Source organism: Chionomys nivalis, chromosome 21 (assembly GCF_950005125.1).
Source record: "Chionomys nivalis chromosome 21, mChiNiv1.1, whole genome shotgun sequence".
Classification (NCBI taxonomy): domain Eukaryota; kingdom Metazoa; phylum Chordata; class Mammalia; order Rodentia; family Cricetidae; genus Chionomys; species Chionomys nivalis.
The window spans coordinates 51,525,211-51,550,675 of record NC_080106.1 but is presented as its reverse complement, the minus strand read 5'-3'; the positions used below and the strand labels follow the sequence as shown (position 1 = coordinate 51,550,675).

The 25,465-nt window shown below is 49.8% G+C and overlaps 1 protein-coding gene across 2 annotated transcripts; it reads left to right on the top strand.

Annotated features, from left to right (window-relative positions):
* Positions 1-2,167: 2,167 nt before the first annotated feature.
* On the top strand, positions 2,168-12,841 carry Rasd2 (RASD family member 2). Of its 2 annotated transcripts, none has more exons than XM_057754334.1 (3): positions 2,168-2,537; positions 7,006-7,285; positions 10,517-12,841. In XM_057754334.1, the coding sequence occupies exons 2-3, from the start codon at positions 7,015-7,017 to the stop codon at positions 11,044-11,046; spliced, it is 801 nt and encodes a 266-aa protein (XP_057610317.1). In that variant the 5' UTR covers positions 2,168-2,537; positions 7,006-7,014; the 3' UTR covers positions 11,047-12,841. The 2 variants fall into 2 exon arrangements, with proteins under 2 accessions (XP_057610317.1, XP_057610316.1); XM_057754333.1 differs by lacking the exon at positions 2,168-2,537 and adding an exon at positions 2,589-2,750.
* Positions 12,842-25,465: the final 12,624 nt, after the last annotated feature.

Below are 25,465 nucleotides of genomic sequence, written 5' to 3'. Positions count from 1 at the left end.
CTGCCAGCACACTTGGATCTGGTCAGTGGGGGTACGACCTGCTCACGGAGGACTTGGCTGGAAGCCCAAATATTGTGTTCCTTTGCCAGCTCTGAGCTGGCTACTTGCCACACTCCCAAGATGAGGGTGGAGAGCTGGCTGGTGGACTGACACCTCCTGGCTCCTCCTCCCAGCGGAAGCATGCCAATCTACCTGCCTCCCAGTGCCAAGCTAATAGGCTCCTCCGGGCTGAAGCCAGCTCCCCGAAGTCAAGCCTGGTTTGGGAAAGGGCACAGGGCTAGGATCTGGCCACTTGTCTGATACTGGTGACCTTGGGCATGTCCCAAGCATAGCCCAAATGGGGCGGACCCCCCACCTCTCCCAGTTTCCCTTTCGCCCAAACCTGTTGCATCTTCCCTCACAGTATCCCTGGGGAATGTCAAGATGGTTTAAGGTTGGATGGAACAAGCCAATTCCTGCTTTAAAGTCCAAGACAGGTTAACAGTTTTATCAAACTCTATGGATTTGGCAATATTGATGCCCATTTTAAAAATGGCACATGCATGCTCCAGAGATTTCCATGATTAGTCCAGGATGGAACATTTGGAGGCACAGGGTTAGGCCTGGAGCAGAGATCTCTTGCCCAGTCTCTCTGCCGAGCAAACAAGAAGTCCCTGGAGGAGGCTGTCCCAATGGAGCCACTCCCAGACCCAGGACCTGGAATCGAAGGGTACATAGTACCCACCCCTTCTTGAGTTAGTAGATAGAAGTTAGCAGAAGAAAGTCTTCACTTTGGCCGAATGAACTTCCACCTCTTCCAGGCTTCACCCTCCCTGCATGGAGGCAGGCTGCAGCTGTAGTTCAAAAGCCTTGCTTTGTTTTCGGGCTCGTTTTATACTAACCTTCTATTTATGGCCTGGGACACGGGCTTCCTGGTCTGGGACACGGACTTCCCATGTAAGGCAATGACATTAATGAGACTGAAAAATGTTTTGGGGGTGGCAGGTCTTGGATTAAAGAAAACATTAAGAAGCACGTGGTCTGTGGAAACAAGAACGCCTGGTGTCCGACCTGGGTCAAAGCGCTCCCTAGCATAGCATGCCCTGGCTCTGTCCCGGACAGGCAGGTCCAGGGTCCCAGGATGTCTCCCTGGACAAGTGCCCTCTGAGCTGCATCCATTGGCCCAAGTGATTTAGGGCCCCTCGTGGCTGCACGTGTGCCGCCCATGTGCTCCGAAGGCCAAGGGCTAGCAAAGGAAGCGTCGGCCTGGCCTGGGCTCCGGGCGAACCTAGGTGGGCATCTGAGGGTGAATGGGGGTGGTTCGCTGAGGGCGAGGCTGGGGCCCAGGTCAGGGGCTGGTTCCCACGGCCCGGACTGGCGTGCGAACGAGGGCGTACGCATGTCAGCCTCCTGGGTCCGTGCCAGGCGGCCTTCCGGTCACGGTGAGCACAGCGGAAGCCTCGGGACATCTCCCCGCGGCCCCAGCCCCACGCACCCGGGCACGCGTAGCTCCAGATTGGCGCTGCCCAGAGACCCGGGCGGGGCGGGGGCGGGGGCCTGGCCGCGGGACCCTCCGCTGATTGGCCGCTCGTGGCGGGGGCGGGGTGCAGGAGGCCAGACGCCCGCGCTGGGCAGGTGGGCTCAGGACGCGTCGCACGAGAAGCCCCGAGGCAGGCGCAGGAGGCACCATCCCGAGCCAGAGCCTGGGCCACCAGGGGAGCACTCGGAGACCTCGCCCCGAGGCGAACAGCCGCGTTCGCCTGCAGGAGAGGGCGAGGGAGGAGCCAGCTCCAAGAAACTTCTCCTCCCTTGGGGAGAGGAGAGGCGGTGAGGTGCCGAGCGGCGCCGGCTTCGGGAGAACTTGGAGCTGCTGAGCCTTGGGGCGGCGTTCAGGGCCCCCTCCTACACGCACGCTGGGCTGAGCTAGCAGCGCCTGGCGAGGAGCAAGCTGCGATCCTTTCCACGAGGGTCGAACTGCAGGACTGCAAGCAGCCGGGAAGGCCGCGGCCCGGAGCGCAGCCCCTCTATCCTGCCCACGGCCACCGCTTGAGGAGAAGGCAACGTAAGCGGCCAGGCGGGTTCACAGGCTAGAGACACGCACCGGTCGTCACCTCCAAAGGACCCCCTGAGTCTCCGGGGTCCGTTCCTTCATTCCCGGAGTCGTTCTCCCCTCAACCCTCCCCCCTCCCCCCAGAGCGGAGCCCCAGACGGGGACACCCCTCATTGGTCGTCCCCAAACCTCCGTGCACCTGGCTCAACCGGAGTCACCGGTGTCGGGGCAGGGCAGGGCCGCCGGCGGCGAGCCGGAGCCAGCCCAGCGCCCTGGCCCCGCTGAGCTCTCAGAGCCCGCCCATGGGGCTCCGGTTTCGCGCGTCTCCTCGCCCGACGCTCAGTCCAATTCGGAGCGCCGCGAGCAGGAGGATCCGTATTCAGTGACCCTGGAGCCCCCGCAGACACCGGGAGACTCGGGGGCCGGAGCGGCAGGCGGTTCCTCTCATCTCCAGGAGATTTCAGGCAGCCCTTCAAGCCGTGCTCGGGGCCCGGCCCGCTGTTCCCAGGTAAGGGAGACACCCAGTGGAACGGGGGAGCTAGCTAGGTGGAGTGGGGCTGCCGACTGGCCAGAGGAACGCAAGCTGAGTGACGCTGGCTTTTCATGACGAGGGAAACTTACGGAACCCACTACGTGTCCGGATGCTTTACCCACGTAGAGAATTAAGCTCACGAGACGCCTCGCCTGCTTTAGGTGGTTTCTAGCCTCTTGCGTAGCCCAGGTAAGAGGGTTTATTGAGCCCTTGTGGGCTCCGTTTGTTTCTGGGTGCTTTCGTTTAGATCAAGAGCTAGTCCATTTTTAAAAGAAGGCAACTGAGACTCAAAGAAGAAGAGGCACCTACCTTCCCTAGACTTAACCTCCTCTGCAGGACTTCCCCAGAGGAAGAAAGATCAGGGGTCCTTTGCCTGCCTGGAGTCCCTTGAGCTTCGGAGTATTTCCTGTAAGATTCCCTTACCATAAGGGTTTCCTTTACTCAGCTGGCCAGTGTGTATGGGCCTCTGACAGGCCTCAGTCTCCTGCCCACCCTGGGCCACCGGATCGAGGAGAAAGGAAGGGAACTCCTGGGAGCTAGGACAGGGCCTGGAGCCTCTAATTCAGGTTCCTCTTAAGCCTCAGAGAGACAAGATGGGGTCCTTATAGGTCCTCCACTACTGGGAACAACCAGGTGACCCACAGCTGCTCAGAGAGACTGCCTCAAAGGAAAGAGCCCTGTATTGAAGGGAAAGCTTCTGGGTACCTGACCGTGCTGGGTTTGGTTCTACCTGATGTTTAACAGAGGGGCGAGCTGAGTGCACAGACCAGTTCACTCCAAGGTGCTGGGCTGGCACAACGCAGAACTTGTTAGCCAGAAGCAGATTGCCCCAGCTCTCTGCCCTCCTGAGCTCCCCAGGATGGGAAGGGTGGCTTCCTGAAGCTCTGGGACTCCCCAGAGTGTGTGTCCTAAGAGACTGCAGTTATGCAGTGGGGTGGTATTGCCACCCTGGCTCTTGGGGAGTGTGCAGTGGGCTGGTGTGGTGACCCCGGCTCTGGGTTGCACCCAGGGAACTCATTCAGACTCTTACCCGCTTTTCCTTATCCGTCTGACCTGTCTAGCTTCCATCAAGCAGATGGAGGATACAGGGGAAGAAAGTGAATGACTGCTTGTGACCTGCCCGACAGGGTATGCAGAGTCCTGGGCAAAGAGCCCATCCCCGCTGCCTGGAGGGAGAGAGGAAAAGGGACCATAGCAGGAGTCACAGGGTCATTCCCTGCCCAGTGCCACCTGGGACTTCACTGAGTCAGAGCTGTTTGGAGAAGACTCCAGTTTAGACCACTAGAGGGGTAGGGGTGGCTTTTGGTAGAGGTGAGAGGTCAGGCTCTACAGCTGAGGAGCCTGCTTGTAATCCCAGCCAGGCATCTGCTGTGTGGACTCAACCTTTCTGAGAACCAGAGTCCCCACCTGTCCCCTGGAAGGCTCCTCATAGGAACAAGGCAGCCCCTGCATGACGGATGCCTGCTGATGGTGGGTACTGTCTGTGGGGACAGCCCCACCCCCATCACCCTGCTGACACAGGCCGTTCCCCACTTCTCTAGGCCATCAGGTATGGATGCAGGCAAGGAGGGCCTGCTCTGCGGTGTCTGTCCTGAACTTCAGCGACCACCTCATCATACACGAGCTTTTCTGCCTAGGTCACTATGGGCTATGGCATCTGCCCACTGGTCCTTATGGCCCCACTGAATGCATACCTAAAGCAGGCTGTGAGCCTAAACTTTGTACTGTGTACACAGAAGGTGCTCAATAAATGATCCCTGAGAGAGAGAAATTGCAGATGACTGTACCATAGGGCTCACCCAACCCTCTCACTCCCATCCCACAGCTCCATTCTGGGGTTTGGGATCTGTCCATTCCCACTGGATCAGCCATGCTAGAAACAGAGCCAAGCCGGCAGGCAGCAGAGGGAGACTGCCCACAGGGCCTTTTCAGAGCCTCCTGTGGGGTGAAGTCAGAGGCCTTGTCACCTGGCTTCCAGGTATCTGGGAGCCTCACACAGCCCCACGTGTGAAGCTGTCACAGATAGCTTTGGGCTCCTTCTCTGTCTCCACCCCTCTGTGATCCTCTGTCTCTAATTTCTGACTCTCTGCCCTGCCCTATCCCTTGGTGCTTCCTCCTTCGAACTGCCTTTCGCTCCCTTCATGCCTGCTCCCTCTCATGCTGTCCATTCTGATTGCCTGCCGCCCTCTTTGCCTCCCCCCTTTCAGTCACTGGACTACATTGGAGGCCGGCAGTGTCCCTGGTGCCTGCTGGCTCCTTCCTCCCTGTGGGACTGGGTGGGTACCTCTGGGGGGCAAAGCCATGATGGGGAACCTGCAGCAGTACTGGGGGGTGGAATTCTTCTCATTGCAGCCAGGGGCCAGGCAGGTGGAGTGGATGAAAGGAGGTCTCATAGCCAGATTGGGGCGGGGGATGGGAGTGAGAGGGGTTGGGTGAGCCCTATGGTACAGTCATCTGCAATTTCTCTCTCTCAGGGATCATTTATTGAGCACCTTCTGTGTACATAGTACAAAGTTTAGGCTCACAGCCTGCTTTAGGTATGCATTCAGTGGGGCCATAAGGACCAGTGGGCAGATGCCATAGCCCATAGTGGCCTGGGCAGAAAAGCTCGTGTATGATGGGAAGTGGTCCCTGAAGTGCAGGACAGACACCGCAGAGCAGGTCCTCCTTCCCAGCACCTTGGCATTTCTGTGCCTTAGTGTCCTTATCATCTCCCTTCTCGGTCACTGAGGAATGGAGCAGGTGTATGCCTGGCGCTCACAACACTGTGACATATATTAACTGCAAAATAAATGTCAGCGGTGTTATTATTCTATACTTAGCCTAGACTTGGCACACACCTGGGCTTGGCCCAGGAGTGATGGTTCCGATGGGAGGCCTGGGTCCACGGTGTGCTGGCCCATTGTGTTTGTCTCTGCTGTTCGTTCTTGGAGGTCATGTTGCTGGCTGGGAGCTGGGAGCATTTACACCGTAGAAATTGACAAATGATACCAAGCAAGCTTTTCTGTTTTTGTTTTAGGAGACAGGGTTTCTTCGTGTAGCCCTAGGTGTCTTGGAACTACCTCTGTAGACCAGACCAGACTGGTTGGAGCCCACAGAGATCCACCTCCAAGCAGGGCTTTTAGGGAAGGTGAAGGACCTTCAGGCAGGCAGGCAGGCAAGATCAAAGTGGGTGCGTGCCTGGAGACTTGCACCCAGGAGGCTGCACTCAGCCCTGGTGGCCATCTCAGACCCTGGCCCCATGATAGTCTGATCATGACGATGAAGAATGGTTTTGGGCCCCAGTCTCGGTGTGCGCAGTACGCTTGTGCAGCAGAGCTTGCTCTGAACAAATACATTTCAAGAAGACGCCCCTTGTGCGGGGATGCAGCCACTACTTGCCTTCTCAAGGTGTGTTTTGTATAGTTCTCAGCCTGCACAACTTGTGGTGGCCAGCCAGGAGCACCCGTGTTTCTGCAGGCCTGTGAACACACACACAGTTCTGGGGTTAGCAAACTGTCCTTTGTATGCATGGAGGTGGTTCTTCTGGGAGGAGAAGGCCGACAGCCTTTAGAGAGGTGGCATTTAGGGTAGACTCCGTGACTAGAAGAGAAGGGTCTTCGGGGGAGAAGTTGATGGTAGCGAAGGTGTGGAGGCGCATCTCAGTCTGGAGGACCCTAGGGTGCTGAGACAACAGAGCATGGCCCCATGGTAACCTGTTGAAGCAGGAGAAATCTGCATAGGTCCATGGGAATCAAGAGCTCAAGAGTCTGAGCATCTTTTTTTTCCTTGAGGCTAAGACGCTCCCATAGAAGTCTGGGTTTCCCTCCAGAACCCCAGTCCTTGGAGTCATGAGGCTTGAGTCCCTTTCCCCCTCAGGCTCAGGTAGTTACTGAGCCAGTGGTAGGCCGAATGAGAGAAGGGGGCCACCTTGTTGCAAACCTCGAGTCCAGGGTGTATCCAGGGAGGTGACTGGGTTTGGTAGGGTAGAGGCCTGGACTGCCGCATTTCGCTCCTTCCTGTTAGAACTGCAGAGCCATAGGACCCCTTTGGTTAAGAAATGTAGACTGAGCCACATACCAGACTCTGGATCCCGGCAGTTGTGGACTAAGGAAGTGGACGCTGAAAGAGAAGGCTGCCCCCTAGTGGAAGTTGCTGCTTTGGGAATTTCAGCTGTGTGGAGCCCAATGCCACAGTTGAGTTGTGTGAGGAGAGCTTCCTCCCAGTGAGCAGCAAGGCTGGGACCCTATGGTTTGTCCTGTGCTCAAGCGTGTGGGGATGGATAAATGAGCAAGTTGGGAAGAGGAGCAAAAAGATAAGAGGTCATGTATGACTGAACGAACGAGGGATTGGCTCGAATTCTGAGGTCCCTCGAGAACCCTGGTCAATGGCTTCTGTTTTACACTAGAAAACAGAGAACTAGACAGAAGGCCCCCTGACAGCTTCCTCCTCACTTGTGCCGCAGCCCCGAGCCATGATGAAGACCTTGTCCAGCGGGAACTGTACTCTCAGCGTGCCTGCCAAGAACTCCTACCGGATGGTCGTGCTGGGTGCCTCCCGTGTGGGCAAGAGCTCTATCGTTTCCCGCTTCCTCAACGGCCGCTTTGAGGACCAGTACACGCCCACCATCGAGGACTTTCATCGAAAGGTGTACAACATTCACGGGGACATGTACCAGCTGGACATCCTGGACACCTCTGGCAACCACCCGTTCCCTGCCATGCGTAGGCTGTCCATCCTCACAGGTGAGGCGATGGAAGGGACAGGACAGCTGGCCTGCACTTCTGTTTAGGAAAGCTGCTTCATGCCAGGCAAGTGGTGGTGGGGTCCACAGCAGCATCTGCCCTGTAGCTGCCCACTGCTGCTAGATCAGGGCCCTTAGTGATCTACACTCTTTAACTCAGAGCTTGGCGTGTTTACAGCTAGCCTACGAGACAAGTGTTTGCTGTCAATTTACAAGGGGGAAACCAAGGCAGAGAGGTTAAGTGCCCGTATCCAGGTGGGAGCACAGCTTATGATTGCTATTGAGGGACCTACCCTGTGGCCTGACTTCTCCGCCGGGAGCAGCATCTGGAGAAAGACAGGATTGTGGGCCACCAGGGGCTCCTGGTGATGTGGCACTGGCTGTCCTGGTCATTCCTTGAAGTCAGTCTTGAATTGATCCGCGTCTCTAGTGTGACCACTGTGGGCTAAGTGGTGCCTTGAACCGCATCCCTGGACAGAGATGGGAGGAGGGATCGTCATGAAAGCAACCCTCAGGGACTGGGGTGATAACTCAGGAAAGTTACTGTTTGAGAACAAGGACCAGCATTTGGTCACTAGCGCTCACACCAAAGCGGAGTATGTGGTGAGTGCCTGCTATCCCAGCACTGGGGAGGTAGAAACAGTGGGATCCCTGGGGCTTATTGGCCAGCCATCCTAGCCTAACGAACGATTTCTAGATCAGCGGAAGACTTAACAAACAAGGTGGCTGGTGCACAGGAACATATGCAGTGCCGGTCAGCACAGCACACACACAGACGCAAACACAAAATGACAGTTTATAAAGCAGGTCCACATCGAGATATTCCCCTTCTTCTTTCCTCTCAGGTTAATGTAGAGCCCCGTGGCAGACTCCCTTCTGGCCATGGAGCTCCCTCTTCCTGATCACTTTTTTGGTGTAGGAAATCCTTCTGTCTCTGTCTTGCTTTTCTTGGTTAATGAATAAAGAAACTGCCTTGGCCTGTTGATAGGGTAGAACTTAGGTAGGCGGGGAAGACGGAACTGCATTCTGGGAGAAAGAAGGGCGGAGTCGGAGGGAGATGCCATGGATCCCCGCCAGAGAGAGACGTGCTGGAAATTTGCTGGTAGGCCACAACCTTGTGGTGATACACAGATTAATAGAAATGGGTTAAATTAAGATGTAAGAGTTAACCAATAAGAAGTTAGAGCTAATGTGGGCCAAGCAGTGGTTTAAGTAATACAATTTCTGTGTGGTTATTTCGGTTCTGGGTGGTAGGGACAAACAAGCAGGCCCTCCTTCTACAGCTTTTTCTGTCCCAGACTGCTCTTGGGACCCCTTTCACCCCAGATTCTGAGAGGGAGCATCTTACTTAAGGGACCCCAAGTGGGCCTGGGTTCAGATCCTAAGCCTGTCTCTATAGTATAGTGATGTCATTGTTAGTGTGTTTGTGACCTTGCTCCTCATGTGGCTATGAGGACAGGAGGGTGTAGGACAGCTCCCTGCAAAAGGTGAGTGGGTGAGCTCTTCCAATCTGTGAGGGGACTGGATGCCCACTGGTAGAAATATGCATACTTCAGTGTTAATATTCAATTATGCAAGAGATGCAGAGACAAGCTTTCCATCAGACAGTGCTTATTAGGCATACATCCCCCATCGCAGGCCTGACGTATAGGTGGCCACCTAATCCCTTGCCAGCACCAGTGTATTGGCATTCATTCTGCACCCTCTGAAGGCATGCACTTTGGTCTGTTTCCTGCACTCCGCATTCTGAACACATCTGTCTGTTGCTTTGCTTGCTCACCAGCCCAGACCAGGCCTCATTTTCCAGCCCGGTCTGGGTACAAGAGCTGCTCAGGGCTGCTCATTTGCACCAGCTTTTCCTGCAGCTGCTGGTTGGCTGGGCCAGGCTCAGATGTCTGGCATTCGCAGTCTCAGATTTGGACACTTGGAGGCTACGAGTCCTCAGGGGCAAGGATTAGTCTAACGGGACAGAATGAGGCTTGGCAGCAGGAGCGAGAGCAGTTGACAGTTCATCATCCAGCCCTTTTCTGAGCTCATTGGAGGCCAGTGTGTGCAGGCTCATGGGCAGGTGGCTGGGCTAGAATGGGCTGCTGTGCTTCTGAGCCTTACCCACTAGCTCATGCTGGGTATGTGTCACTGTAGGGACCAAAACATGTTTGTAGAGGCCAGGGAGGAGGAGGAGGAAGAAGATGAGGATGCGTGATGCTCTGCTGGACCCAGTGGCTGGGCCACTGTCTGCAAGTCAGCGGCCTCAGACCCACACTCAGGGCTGCAGAGCAGAGGGGAAGGTAAAGATGGGAAGGGTCTTGGAGGATGAAATTGTTACTCTGAGGTGACCTCAGACTCAGCTGGGGGCAGGTTCACACACCTGGACCCTCCCAGGGTGTGCCCTAGTCACTGTGTCAGGCTCAGGGCCCCATTAGTGTGTTGCGGTGACCGCAGTACGGGCCATGATCTCTTACTTATCGCATGGCTCTTCCTAGAATCAGAGAGCACATTCTGTGTGTCAGCCATAGGCCAGGTGAGGACCGGATCAGACCACATTTGAGTTGTGTAACTTTAGGAAGGTTGTTTGCCTTTTCTGAGCCCTAGCTGGCTCGCCCATAACAGAAAAGTAATAAAAGCTTCCCCATGGAGTTTTTGTGAGGTGCCGAGGAACAGCAGGCACACACAGTGCTCTGCTCCCAGCAGGTGCCCATTCCCGTGAGCATTATTGATGCCTGGCATGGCTGAGTGCTGCTCTGCATGCATTAGCTCAGATCGCCCTCCCGCAGGCAGCTTCTTTCCCATGATGTGGGAGGGAAATTGAGGCGCTCGGAGGTTATACGGACCCTTCAAGGTCACACAGTTGCTAAGCTGAGGTAAGATGCAAACCCAGGCCCCTCTTACCGCTGCCTCTGCCACACCAGTGCTTGCTGAATTCCTACCAAGGTACTGATGCCGGCTCTGGGTGTGGCTAAGGCCAGTCATACCTCCATATGTCAGGAGTTTTCTAAGAGTCACTGTATAACCCCATAGAGATGACGGGCCCTCCACAGTCCTCTGATGAAAGAGGGAGGACTGACCACATCTGAGCCCAGCTAGATGCACTCTCCCTAGAAGCCCCTCTGAGCCTTGGCTCCCTTCTCTGGCTGGCGGAGACAGTGATAGCAGATGCTTCCAGGTCAGGGTTTGCCAGCTTCTTAAAGGCAGCTGATGGGACTTGTGCTGAGTGTCCTTGTTTCCTCCACAGGAGATGTCTTCATCCTGGTGTTCAGCCTAGACAGCCGGGAGTCCTTCGATGAGGTCAAGCGCCTCCAGAAGCAGATCCTAGAGGTCAAGTCCTGCCTGAAGAATAAGACCAAGGAGGCAGCAGAGCTGCCCATGGTGATCTGCGGGAACAAGAATGACCACAGTGAGCTCTGCCGCCAGGTCACCGCCATGGAGGCTGAGCTGCTGGTGTCTGGGGATGAGAACTGCGCCTACTTTGAGGTGTCAGCTAAGAAGAACACGAACGTGAACGAGATGTTCTATGTGCTGTTCAGCATGGCCAAGCTGCCCCACGAAATGAGCCCCGCACTGCACCATAAGATCTCTGTGCAGTACGGTGAGGCCTTCCATCCCCGACCCTTCTGCATGCGCCGCACCAAGGTCGCAGGTGCCTATGGCATGGTCTCACCCTTTGCCCGCCGTCCCAGTGTCAACAGTGACCTCAAGTACATCAAAGCCAAGGTCCTACGGGAGGGTCAGGCCCGAGAGAGGGACAAATGCAGCATCCAGTGAGGGGCAGGGACATTGGGAGGGGGCTTGGGCAGTGCCTTAAGGGAGGTGGCCGAGGATTCCCACTGCTCACATCCCACGAGGGCCCTAGGCATGTACACTGTGCCCGTTCTGCTGATTCCTAGCCACCTGTGAGTTCTTATGTCTGTGGCTCCTTTGTGGTAGGACAGAGACACGTTTGGGGACATGTCAGAACTCAAGTTGAGACGAGCTTTCAGCGTCCTTAGAGTAGGAGGAATGCAGAGAGACCGGGAGTCCTGCGTCAAAGCGAGATGCACAGTACAAGTCGCAGGATGAGAACATCTTAGCCAGATGCCACAGCCTGATTCCCTGGTGGCCTCTGCTCCCTCTGCGTGGATCAGTCTGGTCTCTATGCTTCTGGAGAAATCAACTTCCTGGTTCTTCAGCCCCAGCCCTCTGGCCCAGCTCTGTACACCCACCCCTCCAACTTAGCCGCTGGCCACCCTGACATTGAGCCAACAGAGTGTATGTGTGTGTGTGTGTGGGTGATGGGTCCATGTCTCTCAGACCGGTGCCTCCTGGCTCCTCTCCCAGGCTCCACCATATCACATTGGTCTTGTTTTGGAGTTGTTTCCTATTCTGTTTGCAGTAGATACGAAGTCCTTGTATGGTAAGAGCCCAGTGACCTGTCTTTGGCCAGTTCAAATCCATTACTTTAGCTGGGGTCCCCTTCCTCCCTGCTCCCAGGCAGGCTGTGCGGCTGGATCCTCTGCTGTGTTCAGCAGCTTACAGTTGAACCCACAACAGCACAGTCACAGAAGGCCAGGGTGTCTCTTCTGCCCTCAGGAGAGGATGAATGGGCTCTCTAGACCCCTCCACACGCCTAGCTAGATCAGGACAGAGCTCTGGACCCAGCTTTCTTTTGCTGTAGCTCCTCAAGCCTCTGGCGAACGCCCACTGGATACTGGGCTTCCTGTGTGCTAGGCAACAGAGAGCGAGAGGTCCTGTGTGTTCCCAGCTCTGGCCTCTACCCACTGTGGTGCCTGCACACACCGCTGCTGGAGGAGAGGAAGCAGCCGAGAGCCTGAGCCCAGGACAGGTCGGCAGGAAGACTCATGGTGGGTCTTTTCCTGGTGCTCAGGCTGTGCTGGGCACTTCTCTCCCCAACGCAGGAGTAAGGAGAGGGATGACCGTGACCCTGAAAACCAAAGGCCTTGTTCAGTTCTTAATACATGTGGTCTGTAGTCCCTTTAATACCACCATGGCTGGCCCATTGAGATGGCTCAGTGGGTAAAGGCGCCTGCTGCCAAGCTGTTCAACCTGAGTTTGACCCCTGACATCACATGGTGGGGGGAGAGAACTAACTTCTGTAAGTCATCCTTTGACTTCCACACAGGCACCATAGTACCTGCATACACACAAAGTAATAAGGCTGATGGTTACTCCAAACCCTAGGGATCCATTAGTGTGTTCCTTCAAGGCCCAGAAAGTGTGAGTCCACACACACCGCGTGGTACCCTCTCCTCCTAGAGCTCCCAGTGGCAGGGGTTTGGACCCCCAGTGATCACTGAGGTTACCTGTAGATGCTGTGTACGTTGTCCTTAATGCACCTCGGCTCCAGCTCTGCACAGCAAACCCCAGACCTGGTCCTGTGTCCTCGCCGCAACACCTGCAGCTCAGTACAGCTGCCTCAGCACCTGCTTCTGTCCTGCAGCAAACGCTCCCACTCCTCGCTAGCCCCAAACCTGAGAGTGTAGCAGGCACTTGTCCAGGCAGGTGTACGGCCTGGTCCCATCCAGCCAAGCTCCACTGCCTGGACCTTTGTGTACACTATCAATTAAAGTTGGTTTGTTAGCAGCTGTGCCCTTGATGTTTTCTGTGTTTCCGTGGAAGGGGCTTCTCCCTGGGCCAAGGTCTGCCTGTAGACCACAGTGTCTTCAAGTTCTAATTTGGGAGAACGAAACCCAATGAAGGGAACTGGGCCTGGACCTGTTATGGTGTGTGCTCTGAGTGGTCATTAGCAGTGATATCACCAGTGTCTGCAAGAATTGTTGATTACTGAGTCTGGCTGAGGAGCATATGCCTACTGTCCTGGCTACTTGAGAGACCGTGGCTGGAGGTTGCCAGAGTGATCAGCCTGGCAATGGGAGTCTCCTGTCTCTAAATAATGAAAAAGGTGGGATTGCTCCAGGTCTCTGCTGGGAGCGGGGGCAGAGATGCTGTTCAACCTTCCGAGACACAGAATGCAGTCCATAGGGATGGTGGACAGTGCCCACAGAAGGGCAGCGGGGGATGCATGCCTTTCTGAATGTCAAGAACAGTAAGTCTTTGTGAAGTGTGAAGGAATAGGGTGCGGTTGGGGACAGCACCTGGAGGCACAGATGTCCAACCCTGAATGACCCCATGAGTGGTGTTTATGTGGCTGAGTGCCCCTCCTGGGCAGAGGGAAGGGCAGGGAGGTGATGGTTGCTAGCCCACCCTAAGCACATTCTGGGCTGTTCCCATTTCTAGGGGCCCGTTTCTTCTGTAACCATGGGGCCCAGAGCTCAACTGCTTGCCCAATAGGCATGTGAACAAAGGTTCTGGATCATGGGTGTCTGACCCCTGCATGGGTGAGGACAGGATTTTGACTCTGGGCGAACAGTTTTCAGCTTGGCAAGTGACTGTGAACACTGCAGGGTGCCAGGGCCTGCAGGTGGAGATCGAAGACTAGGAGAAGGACCCTGCCCACAGGGCTGGGAACCCAGTGGGGAGCCACAATCCCTAGAGGACACTCACAAGTAGGTTAGGCCCTGTTGGGGTGTGGAGAGAACCTTGCCTACCTGTCTAGATCTAGCTCCTCTAAGCCTTGGCCACCCTTTATATGGTTCTGAGTGTGGCTTGAGCACGTTCTCGGTCTTGTGTCTTGTAGAATGAGACGTGGAAGTAACCACTCCCTGTTTCTATAGTCATGGCCTTGGCTATCCCACAGGGAGAGCTAGATAAGAAAAACGTGCTGCACCTTGGGTGTCCTGCCCAGAGTATCCCCGTTATATCCTAACCCATCATCACCATTGCATATCCTCCATGTGGGATTCTGGGTAAATCCCATCTCAACAAACACCTTCTATAAACGGGGTGGGCAGGGACCAGCTGGGCCAGATGTGCACAGAACAACCCTCTAAGCCTTGACAACTCCCCTTGCATAACCCGGAACCTGCTAGCTCCATGCCTTGCTTCCCTCCTCCCCCCTGCCGGCCCCATGCTCCCTCCTCCCCATTCTCTCCACTCCTTCCTGCTTCCACAGTTCTGGCACTAGAATGAGGTTTACAGCAAAGAAGACAACTGCAACCTAGGGTAGGGTAGAATGAGCTGTTAGGAGGCTGCCCCTCCTGGAGAGAATGAGGCTAGCCTGAGAACCTCATGCCAGTTAAGTCCCCTGACTTCTAAAATGAGCCCCGAGAATCAGGTTTCAGAGAAGCCTGCACCCTGAACAGCGAGTACTTGTTCCGCCTCCTTGAATCTGTCACTCAGGAAACAATCGTCAGCCTGCGTCATGGCCTGGAGGACTGATGGGAGCCTGACAGCAGCTCAACAGCAAAGGCTGCTGGGAGTAGAGGGGGAAGGGATCTTCACTAAGCGCATGCTGACCTTTGACCTGTTCTCTCTTTGGATCTTCCCGGCAAAGCAACCTAGGACTGGATCCCTTCCTGATGGTTGAACAGATGCGAAGAGGTACGGTTGTTTGCTTGACGTTACCCAGCAAATACCCAGGAAAACCGGGTCCGTGGCAACTGATTTCAAAGCATTTTGTGTTTCAGGACTTTTGTAACTGGGTGACTGCTGTTGAGGCGATCCACCTGGCCAGGCAGTGCCCAGGCTTCTTCCATGTCCAGGACCTTGTGAGGTAGAAGCCACATTCAGGTTCCACTGGAGTGTCAGGGAAGATGAACACAGGAGTCACATGCCTGCATATCACATGTGGACTCATACATCGTTGCAAGCCCCTGGTTGGGAAGGTCTTTGTCAAAAGCTCCAAACTCTGATGATATTCACTGTGGAGGAGGAAAGCGCCCTGGGTGGCCTGCCTGCCGTTGCTCAATGTCATAGACCCAGATGCAGGACACTGTACATAGTCTGAGTTCCAACAAGATCTCAGCTCCACAGTCACACAGTAGACCCCGACCTCTGTGACCTAAAAGGGCTTTACTACTAGCATGTATGTGTGAATGCATGCCACTGCCAGTGTGTGGGGGATCAGAGGACACAGCAACTCGGTGGAACTGGTTCTTTCCTGCTGCCTTCATGTGGGTTCTGGAGATTGAATGCAAACCATAAGGCACGTGCGGTAAGCACCTCTACCTGCTGAACCACCTGTGCGTGTATATGTGATGTATGTGTGTAGGCCAGAAGACAACATAGGCTGTCAGGCATTGTCTTAGTTAGAGTTTTTATTGCTGCGAAGTGACACCATGACCACAGCAACTCTTATAAGGAAAACATTTAATTGGGGTGGCTCGCTTATAGCTCACAGAAATTTAGTCCCTCATGGTGGGGAGCATGGTGGCATTCAGGCAGATGTGCTGCTGGGGCTGAGAGAGTGCTTATATCTTGGCAGAGGCAATAGGAAGTGGACTGACTATCACAGTGGGAGAACCTTGAGAAAAAGACCTCAAAGGCTGCCCCACATTGTGGCCTGGATTAAAGGCATGGCTCATCCAGCCTCCTCCAAGACCACGCTTCCTCCAACAAGGCCATGCCTCCTATCGGTGCTGCTTCCATTGAACTTACGTGGGCCAAATGTATTTGAATTACCATGGGCATCATCCTCCTTATTTTATTTTATTTTTGATAAGGTTTCTCTGTATCTTTGGTGCCTGTCCTGGAACTAGCTCTTGTGGACCAGGCTGGGCTTGAACTCACAGAGATCCGCCTGCCTCCACCTCCCAAGTGCTGGGGTTCACTGTCCAGCCAGCCTAACCCATGTTAGCCACTACCTGGCACATCCTCCTTGTTTTTAAGGCAAAGTCTCTCACTGGCCTGGAGCTCTCCACATGGGTTAGGCGGGCTGCCCAGTGAGCCCCAGGAACTCTGACGTCTCCACTTCCCAGTGCTAGGGTTTCATGTACAGCCACACTTTTACTTGGGTCCTAGGCGTACAACTCAGAGTCTCATGCTTACATGGCATAACTTACTGTCAGCCATCTCCTATACAGATTTTAAAAAATTGCATGAAAATATGATAGCTCAATTCCCTAGGAATGTTTTTGTAGCCTCTAAAGTTTGCATTGGTGCCATTGCTGCTCTTGCTTTACCTTTAGCTCTGTCTCCTCCATAACATCTTTACGATTCAGTTTGCACCTTTGTAAAGGAGGGAGATCGTATTGCCGTGCCTCTGGATGATTATGTCAGTTGAAAGAATTAATACCTGTTTTTAGTTCAGCGCTGGTGGAGAGACTAGGGCCCAGCTGGGTGGGCACTGATTCCAACAGAGCACATGTCTGACCAGGATTGACTCTAGGTGGCCGTGCCCATGTTGCTGTCTTGGAACCTTTGTTTCTTCCCGAAGGGACTGGCTTCACTCAAAGAACCAATGAGAAGGTTTGGGAAGCCAAGCTGGGCAGGGGCTTCAAGAATGCTCTGCCATCTAAGGGCACCGGGGTTTTTCTGTGGTGGGTGTTGTAGGTCTAAAAGACCCCTCCCCACAGATGGCTGACTGAGGTGCCTATTTAATATATCAAAGCAGACACTGGCCAATAGGTTCTCTCATCACACAAGCACCTCTTGCAAAGTCCTAGCTCCTCGCAACACTCCTCACCCCTCCCCCTCCCCTAAACCTCTCCAGTCCAAGCTTTGTTTCTCTTCCACCAGCATCTCTTTCCTGTATACTTCAGAAATTTTGTCTACGTGCTCTCTTGGCTTTGCTATTGGCCTCTTGGTCTTCTCTTTGCCCTCTTGCCTTCCCCCCTCCATGGCTCAGTCTATTCTGCTGGCCATGTTCAGTCTGTACTCTTCTAGATGCTCCTGGATGTTCTCTTCTCTTATCCACAACAAAAACCTCTATCATACCCAGGAGTGGTCATGTCCTAAGTTTTTCTTTCATCTGGTGCTGAAGCCCAGGAATAGCATACATGAGCTCCCCCAAGGGACTCGCCTCTCTGAGCCAAGCTGCTGAGTCTCCTATGTATGGATCATTTGTTTCTGCTGGCTTCTGCCACACACCAAATTTGACTCCAAATTCTAGAGTCTGCCTCTTCTCCTGCTGCTTCTCTTCACCTGCTCTAACCACTTGTCTCTCCTTGTCTACTGGTAAGCTTCTCTCTAGCTCTAGGAGCCTGGGACACCCGCCTGCCATGCTCCACTTGGGCATCTCTCTAAGACACTCGCCCCTTTCCCTCTGTTGGAACCCTCACTTTCCCCAAAGCCTCACCCAGTCTGTCCTTCAGCTACTTTCTCCTCTATTGGGTAAGGGTGACACTTTCTTGGGGTTGCCTGCTTTGACTAAGCCACACCAGTGTGTCAGGATGCTCCTGTTGCCCTACTGGATTGAAATTCTTGCTCCTTTTGTCCTTATCCCCCTGCTGGAGTTTCCTTGTCTCCCCTGCTAAGTTCTTCAGCTTCTCTGTGCCCTCCTGGGAATCCTTGCTCAGGCAATTCCTGCAGCTCTGTTCTTGAGTCTCTCTGCTCCCTCTTGGGGTTTATAGAAACTTCCTCCAGCAAAGTTCACTTCAGGACCTTTCTCCTTTTGTCTCACTATTGTTGTGCGTAGGCCTCATTCCCAGCAGCAGATGGCCAGCAGCTTTGCAGGCGCCTTCTCTCAGTTATGTTGACTCTGGACTGTCCTTCCCTTTTAAAACATCTTTATCTATTTTTTAATTTTTAAGTTTCTCCTCTCCTTTCTTTACCCCACAATTCCTTTGAATGTAGATTATGGCTTTTGGTTTTTGTTTTTATGGGATTACTGAGTGCAAACTAGTAGGTCTTTTTTTTTCTTTTTCTTTTTTTTTTTTGGCTCTTTTCCTTCTGTCTATTTATATTGTCCTATTCCAATGTCTTCATTTTTGTTTATCTTGTTTTATTTTACTATTATCTCTTAGAGGCCTGTTTATTTTCTAATGAGATACAGAAAGGGGGTGGATTCAGATGGGAGGGGAGGTGGGGAGGAACTGGGAGGAGTTTGGGGAGGGGAAAACATAATCAGGATAAAAATAATATATTTTCAGCTGGGTGGTGGCGAACACCTGTAATCCCGGCACTTGGGAGGCATAGGCAGGCAAATCTCTATGAGTTCAAGGCCAGCCTGGTCTACAAAGTAAGTTCCAGTACAGTCAGAGCTGTTACACAGAGAAACCTGTCTTAAAAAAAAAAAAATATATATATATAAAATAAAAATAAAATAAACTAAAAAATTAAAAATAAATAAAATAAGTAATAAACATTTAAAAATACTATATACTTCAATAACTAGCCTATTAATTACATGTGACTTTATTTATTATCATACAGCTTATATATGTGACTTACCTTCTTTCTTCTGAGATTTTGCCTAAAAGTATATATATTCTACAAGATGTCATTTTATGAAATAAAAATACTTTTAGGCAAAATCTCAGAAGAAAGAAGGTAAGTTACACATCTGATTTCAGTCATCTGGACCCACAATTAAAGTTCAAGGTTTTGGCATCTTTCTCTTCAATGTGTGTGTATATGTGTGTGTGCAGAAAAATGAAATTCTCTGTCACCTTCTGCAAAACTAACTTCAATTGATCAGGGACCTAGATGTGAAACCTGAAACCTTGAGAAGAAAGCAAAAGCAGTGCCTACATGGATTAGAAAGTCCTTTCTGAAGAAGACGTCCTTTGTTCAAGAATCAAGGCTGCTATCCACAAGTGAAATGTCATAAAACTAAAAGCTCTGAGACAGCTAAAGAAACGATCAGTTGGGTTGAGACGAAACCATAGACTTAGTTAGGGTTTCTGTTACTGGAATGAAACACTATGACCAAGCAGCAAGTTTGGGAAGAAAGGATTTATTTGGATTACACTTCAGCATTGCTGTTCATCAGTGAAGGAAGTCAGGACATGAACTCAAACAAGGCAGGATCCTGAAGGAAGGAGCTGATGCAGAGGCCATATATGAGGTCATCGCCATCCTTCCTCTGATGACTTTAGCTTGTGTCAAGCTGACACACAAAACCACCCAGTACACTGAGAACGCCAGTAAGCAGCACCCCTCCATGGCTCTGCACAGCTCCTGCCTCCAGGTTCCTGCCCTGACCTAACTTAGGAGATTAACAGTGATATGAAAGTGTAAGCAAATAAACCCTGCTTATTGTTTTGGTCATGGTTTTCACCACAGCAACAGTAACTCTAAGACACAATCTCTGGTGACTATGGAATGACCATAGGCAATGACCCTTATGGCGCGATAACCCTAACGGTGCAAGAATGGACATATACCTTTTTAGTAACCAATAGATATCTGATTGAACTTGCATATATGACATATACACATGCCCATATGAACACACACACACACATATATGAACACAGTACACAAATAAACGTATGAAACACAACTATATATGAACTTACATATGAATCTATACATGTACATAATAATGCATACATACGTGTTTTAGTGCATTTTTGTGACCTGTGATATTGTCTCTCAAGGCCACACTAATTTATTGTAGTTTATGGAAGAAAACATTTTATTCTCTTTTTGTGTTTTACTGGGCTGTTATAGTCTAAAGTGGCTCCATACATAGTAGAAAGGAGGCAATGAAGGAAGAATTGATTTCTCTGGTGTCAAAGACAGATATATCTTTCTCCTCCACTCCTCTTGTGCTCTATTCCTTTTATTTTTAAATTTTCTCTTTCTTCTTCTGCCATTCTTTCCCTTATTTATGGTTATGTCTTTAGTCCACATATATGACCTACGGAGATTTCTTAGTATTTTGGGCACGCATGTACACACACACACACACACACTGGGGTTGGGGCAGGGGATACGCATACATTGTGATAGGCAAAGGGAAACTAGTAAAAACCACAAGGCAAGAAGGCCCTGGAGAGGGAAATCTGAAGGAACCCAGAATGAATGCAAACCAAGTAGAGGTGTTTCTTCCCACGATTAGATACCAAAAAGGTCCATGGGGAGGAGAAGTGAAGGGAGGGGTTATATATTGGGGATGGTTGATCCTAGGTGTGTAAAAGAGGAACGCAGTTAGACAAAAACAACATCAATACAGAGCCCTGAATGCTGGCAAGGGATGCACACATACGTCTTAGACTAGGGTGGACCACCACCAAACAAAACCCTCACCACACTTAGCAACTGAGTCAGGTTACTTTTAAAAATGAATTTACTTAGAGAACACTTACAGAATTGCATTCTGCTATGTACCAGCAAACAAATAAACTAGAGATGGTCTTTATTAAGTAAATGACACTTCTCTCTCCATTCAACCGTGCATGGTAAGCACTTTTGGGGAACCCAGATGAACTGCTTGTGAATATTCACAATTTGGCTCAAGCTATGTTTTCTACATAGAAAGAACTGAGATGCAAAAAGGTGGCATGCTTTCTGCCTTGTGACTGCTTTTATTATTTTATTTTTTAAGAGAGCCTCTCACTGTGTAGCCTTAGCTGGCCTGAAAGTAGATACGTAAACCATTCTGGCTTTGAATTTGTGGTGGTCCTTCTGCCTTTGCCCCTTGACTGCTTGGGTTACAGGAATTCATCACCACATTCAGTTGTAAATTGCCTTAATATTGGTAAACAAATATATACTATCATACACTATAAATACACATTGTCTATACAGAGTACTTGATCCTGGATGCTGTAGGGTAGGACAGAAAAATATGACCCTCAGAGTGATTATTTATAGCTTATTTGGAGGAAAATTGACTATTAAGGAAACATTAGAGAGTTGATGGAAACGGAGGTACTTCTTATCCATCAGTTCCTCCCCCTACAGTGTGTGCCTGAGAGTTGATGAAGACGAGGAGGTAGTTCTTATCCATCAGTTCCTCTCCCCACAGTGTGTGCTTGAGAGTTGATGGAGACAAGGAGGTACTTCTTATCCATCAGTTTCTCTCCCCACGGTGTGTGCCTTGCTCAAGCACTGGCACCCTCCTGAGCACATCTGGAGTTGTCTAACCTCTTACCTTCAGGAACAAACCTCTTCCATCTGTTACCCATGGGCCTGACCCATATAGGAGAGCCCTAAAACTCCCTCAGGTTACCTGGCCTCAGATTGCTTCTAGATGTTTTCCGACATTTCTGTTTTCGGTTTCATGTTTGGTTTGAGTCCGCACTACGGAAAATGAGGTTCTTTAGTCTTGAATGTTCTTCTAAGGAATAGACATCGCTATTTAGTTGTCCAAGTGACAGGCTTATTTAATTTTTATGTTATGTTTGGGGAGTCATGGGGTCCCCCCAAACCACCATGGAGTCTGCATTCATACGCAAAAGCTTGGACTCACCATGCATTCAACACAGCAGTGAGGTCAGAGCACCGCAAGGCCAGTTGGGATGAGGTTTTTTTTTTTTTTTTTTTTTTTTTTTTTTCCCATGACAGAGGTTGGGGGTGAGGGTTTTCTAAGGTTCTGAACCCCTGATTGGCTGACATTTGTCTGGGGGTATCTTGGTGAAATGGGATGGATGTGTGTTGGGTTAAGGGACATCAGGCAATCCTATCTATAATATTTGGAATGTTAGGGATTTCTCCTTGGATGGTCTGTTCCTGGGTGGAGCCTGGATGGTTTCTATCAAGCCTGTAGAGCTGGGCCTTTCATTCCCTCCCTCACAAGCACTAATGACAGGACCCAATTATGGGTCCTGCTTGTCCAGGGGTTTAAAGGGATGGTATTGGGACCTAAGAACCATTAGCTAACAGATTTTTCTAGGACAGTGAATCCTCTGCTACCAGGCCCTGTAGCTCTGACCTTTGAGTACAAACAAATTATAATCCTGAATGACCTCTTTGGTTCTGCATAAAGAACTAACGTGTCTTTTTGTAGAACTATTTTAGTTAATAAATCCACTAATTGACAACTCTGGGCCTGTTTTACTGGTATGTCAATGGGCATTATAGGTAGCCATTTTGTTCTCTATACCAGGGAGTGCCCTTGTCTCAGCATTTCATTCTATTTTGGACAGGGAGAGTGGGACGACATGTTCTTTTGTGTAAGTACTTTGAGCTGACATTGGGGCATTGCTACCAGGGCCCAAGAAGGCTGAAAGGCTAGTCAAAGGTAAGGGGGGAGTTCAGGCAGTAGGGCACTCATCAGAAGCATCTGGTTCACTGACTGTGTTGAAGAGATAGGGAGCACTCACATAGACTGAACTGGTTCACATCAGCTCTCAGCAAGCCCAGGGTTCACAGTCATTAGGAGCATATTATAGTCAGCAACTGATGCTTGGATGTGTTAGCCAAGTAGAAACCCATAGAAGCAAGTTTAAACTAGGAACAGAAGTTAAAATTTATGAACTTAAAGAAAAATATCAATATGAAGCCCATTAGTAAGACAAATCTGTCAACCTTTTCTCAACAGGAGACTTAGTAGTTCTAGAAAAAGTAACTTTTGATTTTACATATGAAATAATCTAACAAGCTGGTTGCAGCCTAGGGGAAGAATCTGGTTGCTTGCTGTTAAGCTAACAAAGTTATAGGTAGCCCAGCTGTCAATACTATCAGAGATCCAAGAAGAATGAATTGTATCTGAGTGTAGACCAAGCAGTTTCTGAATTTATTAAAAATGACAGAGACCAGTCCAGTTAACCTTATCCAGGTCCCCAGAGTGTTGGAGGCAGAAGTATCAGAACAGCATTTGTCTTCCCCAGGTCCATAAAGTGAGAGTCTTTTCTGTGGAGGAGCATGGGTAAGACTGACCTTATTTTGTGTAGGCAAAAGGAGTGTGATCAATTCTCCAGTGTCCTACTGATTGTCCACAGTCTGGCCGGGTCTTGGCATAGGTGTTGCATGGGGGCATCTTACCTAGTGGTTAGTGTTGTCAAATCCAGGTGGAGACATCATGGTGCCCCGTAATCTTCTTTGGAGACCTTGGGTTGCTGTTAGGATCTGGGAGTCTCTGTCTGATATAATAAGTGTTTAAATCAACATTTTAAATGCCATATTCTGCAGATCTCTGAAGTATTTGAGGAATGCCCAGGTATATCTGAATAGACAAACTTTGTTTCTAGTTACTTGTTTTAAGCTTAACTTTGAACATACATAGGGGACTAAGTAAGGATTATACCTGTAATTAATTACACCAGTACTTAGCATGATTATAATTAAAGAACTTGATCATTTATAAGAATGACTGACTGTTTACTTGTGCTTCCTAATAGTCTACACTAGGTTAGCAGTTTCTTTAAGGAAGACTTTACATCCCATTCCTGTCAGGTTTAGCCCTCAAAATAATGATCTTGAATCGAAGGTCTTCTAGTATTAAAATAAAACTTTTATATGACCCAGTTTATCCAAATAGCATAAGCTTAGCAAAGCTCACAAAGACAAGGAGGCTAAACATACATTCTTAGACCTAATAGTGAGTGAAGAGAGCCATTCTCTGAGCTATTGGCTTTTAACTTTATTATTTTAATGTTTTGATCTTTTAATATAGTTCCCCAAGTTGTGGTGACCCCTCCCAATTATATAAAATTTCCCATTTCTATTTCAAAACTGCAGCTTTGCAAACATCTGACATGCAGGTGGTCTTAGGCTACTCCTATAAAAAGATTTTCAACCCTCAGTGGATTGAGACCCATAAGCTTAGAAGTTGCTCCAAGCCTTTGCCAGGCTGCTTAGGTCGTTGTCTTGCTGCATTACAAGGAATGATCATCCCAGTTTCTGGTTAGCATTTGGTGTTTATGACTGTGACCCTAATTTTTAGTTTTTTTTTTTATTTTAAGTATTAACAATATAAAACATTTTATAAACTTAGAAATGTTTCAATTTAAATATTTAAAAAACTGTTCTTCAAAAGGTTTAAAAATCTCTCAAATGTCTTCCTGCAATATCAAAAATAAAGTACCCTCTTTCACTTTCAGAGGGAGAAAACATGGCATAACCATAACCTGTATAAGTCAAAACCAAGGTCCAATAATGCGAGCAGTCCAAAGTTTAAAGTTTAATATCTTTTTTTTTTTTGATTTTTCGAGACAGGGTTTATCCGTAGCTTTTGGTTCCTGACCTGGAACTAGCTCTTCTAGACCTCGAACTCACAGAGATCTGCCTGCCTCTGCCTCCCGAGTGCTGGGATTAAAGGCGTGCGCCACCACCGCCCGGCCAAAGTTTAATATCTTAATAATTATTTTGTTTTATTTTGTGAGAGGTTAGGATCATCTCTTTGGCCTCCCCCTTGACAGTGTATACATAACCTATCTTCTAGAGCTCAGCCTGCTTCATTTCGCTGTGGTTCGTGCTTCTGGTGACTATCCTCTGGCACTGGCATTTTTAAAACTCTTCAGGTCCACTTTTGCAACTGGACTCTCTTTGGAATTCAAACCCTGCCATACATTTGCAAACCATAGCTGTTTTCTATGATCCTTTTTTCTCTTTTAAACCGTTATTACCTGGGTGATTTTTAAATTACAAAGTTTAGCTGCCAGAGCAAGGTACATTCTTGTGTCTGAAAGCGTTGAGCCACAGCTTTAGTATCTTATAAAACAAACACTGTTTTAAGTCCTAGCTTTTATAAATCTTGTTATTAGGGCAGGACATGAATTATCATACAAAAATCCACCCCAATCTAAAATATCTTGGAGACTTGTTGTTGCCTCCTTAGTAGGCCCATTCCATGCGGTCACCTTTAATCAAGATGGTGGTGAAATAAAAAACTAAAAATATGACATTATTTTCTTTAACCCTAGCAAGAATGGCAACCAGCCATGTGGGTGCTTAAAAATGATGGCACTCCAAAATGGAATCATGTCATATGGTGCCTTTAAAATTATCTAGGTATAGATTTTTAATTATCAATTTTTAATGTTACTAGTTTTAACCTTTTATTTAACCAGATTTTTAACCATATCTAACAAAATAAATTTATGGATCTCAAGGTACAGAATGTTCATATAAATCAATTCTAATGTTTTTGGCTGTTCTGTTTCTTTTTCTCTCCCTGTCACTGTGTCGGGGCTGAGGCTGACAGAGCGACAAAGAGGAAATTTTTTAAAATAAGCATGCCTGGGTCTACTGAAGGAAAAACATAATCTAACTCTAGAGCCAACGTATTAATAAAGAACAGTATAAAACAGTTTTAACATTATCTATTTAAAAAAGACATCTGGATTCCTGCTAACACAAATTCAATGACCAGAGTTCATATATAAATTTTGAACCCTGACCATAAATACAGTCACAGCAGGGGTGGGCAGTGACTGGCTGCCATAGGCGACAGAGACAGCAAAAATATCCAAACCATTCTTGTTTCTGCTTCATGTTTGCAGCAAAATTTAGAAACACA

Coding starts and splice junctions, on each gene's coding strand:
- Rasd2 (XM_057754334.1), top strand. CDS start 7,015: ATGATGAAGACCTTGTCCAGCGGGAACTGTACTCTCAGCGTGCCTGCC. Junction 7,286..10,516: donor TAGGCTGTCCATCCTCACAG/GTGAGGCGATGG, acceptor TTTCCTCCACAG/GAGATGTCTTCATCCTGGTG.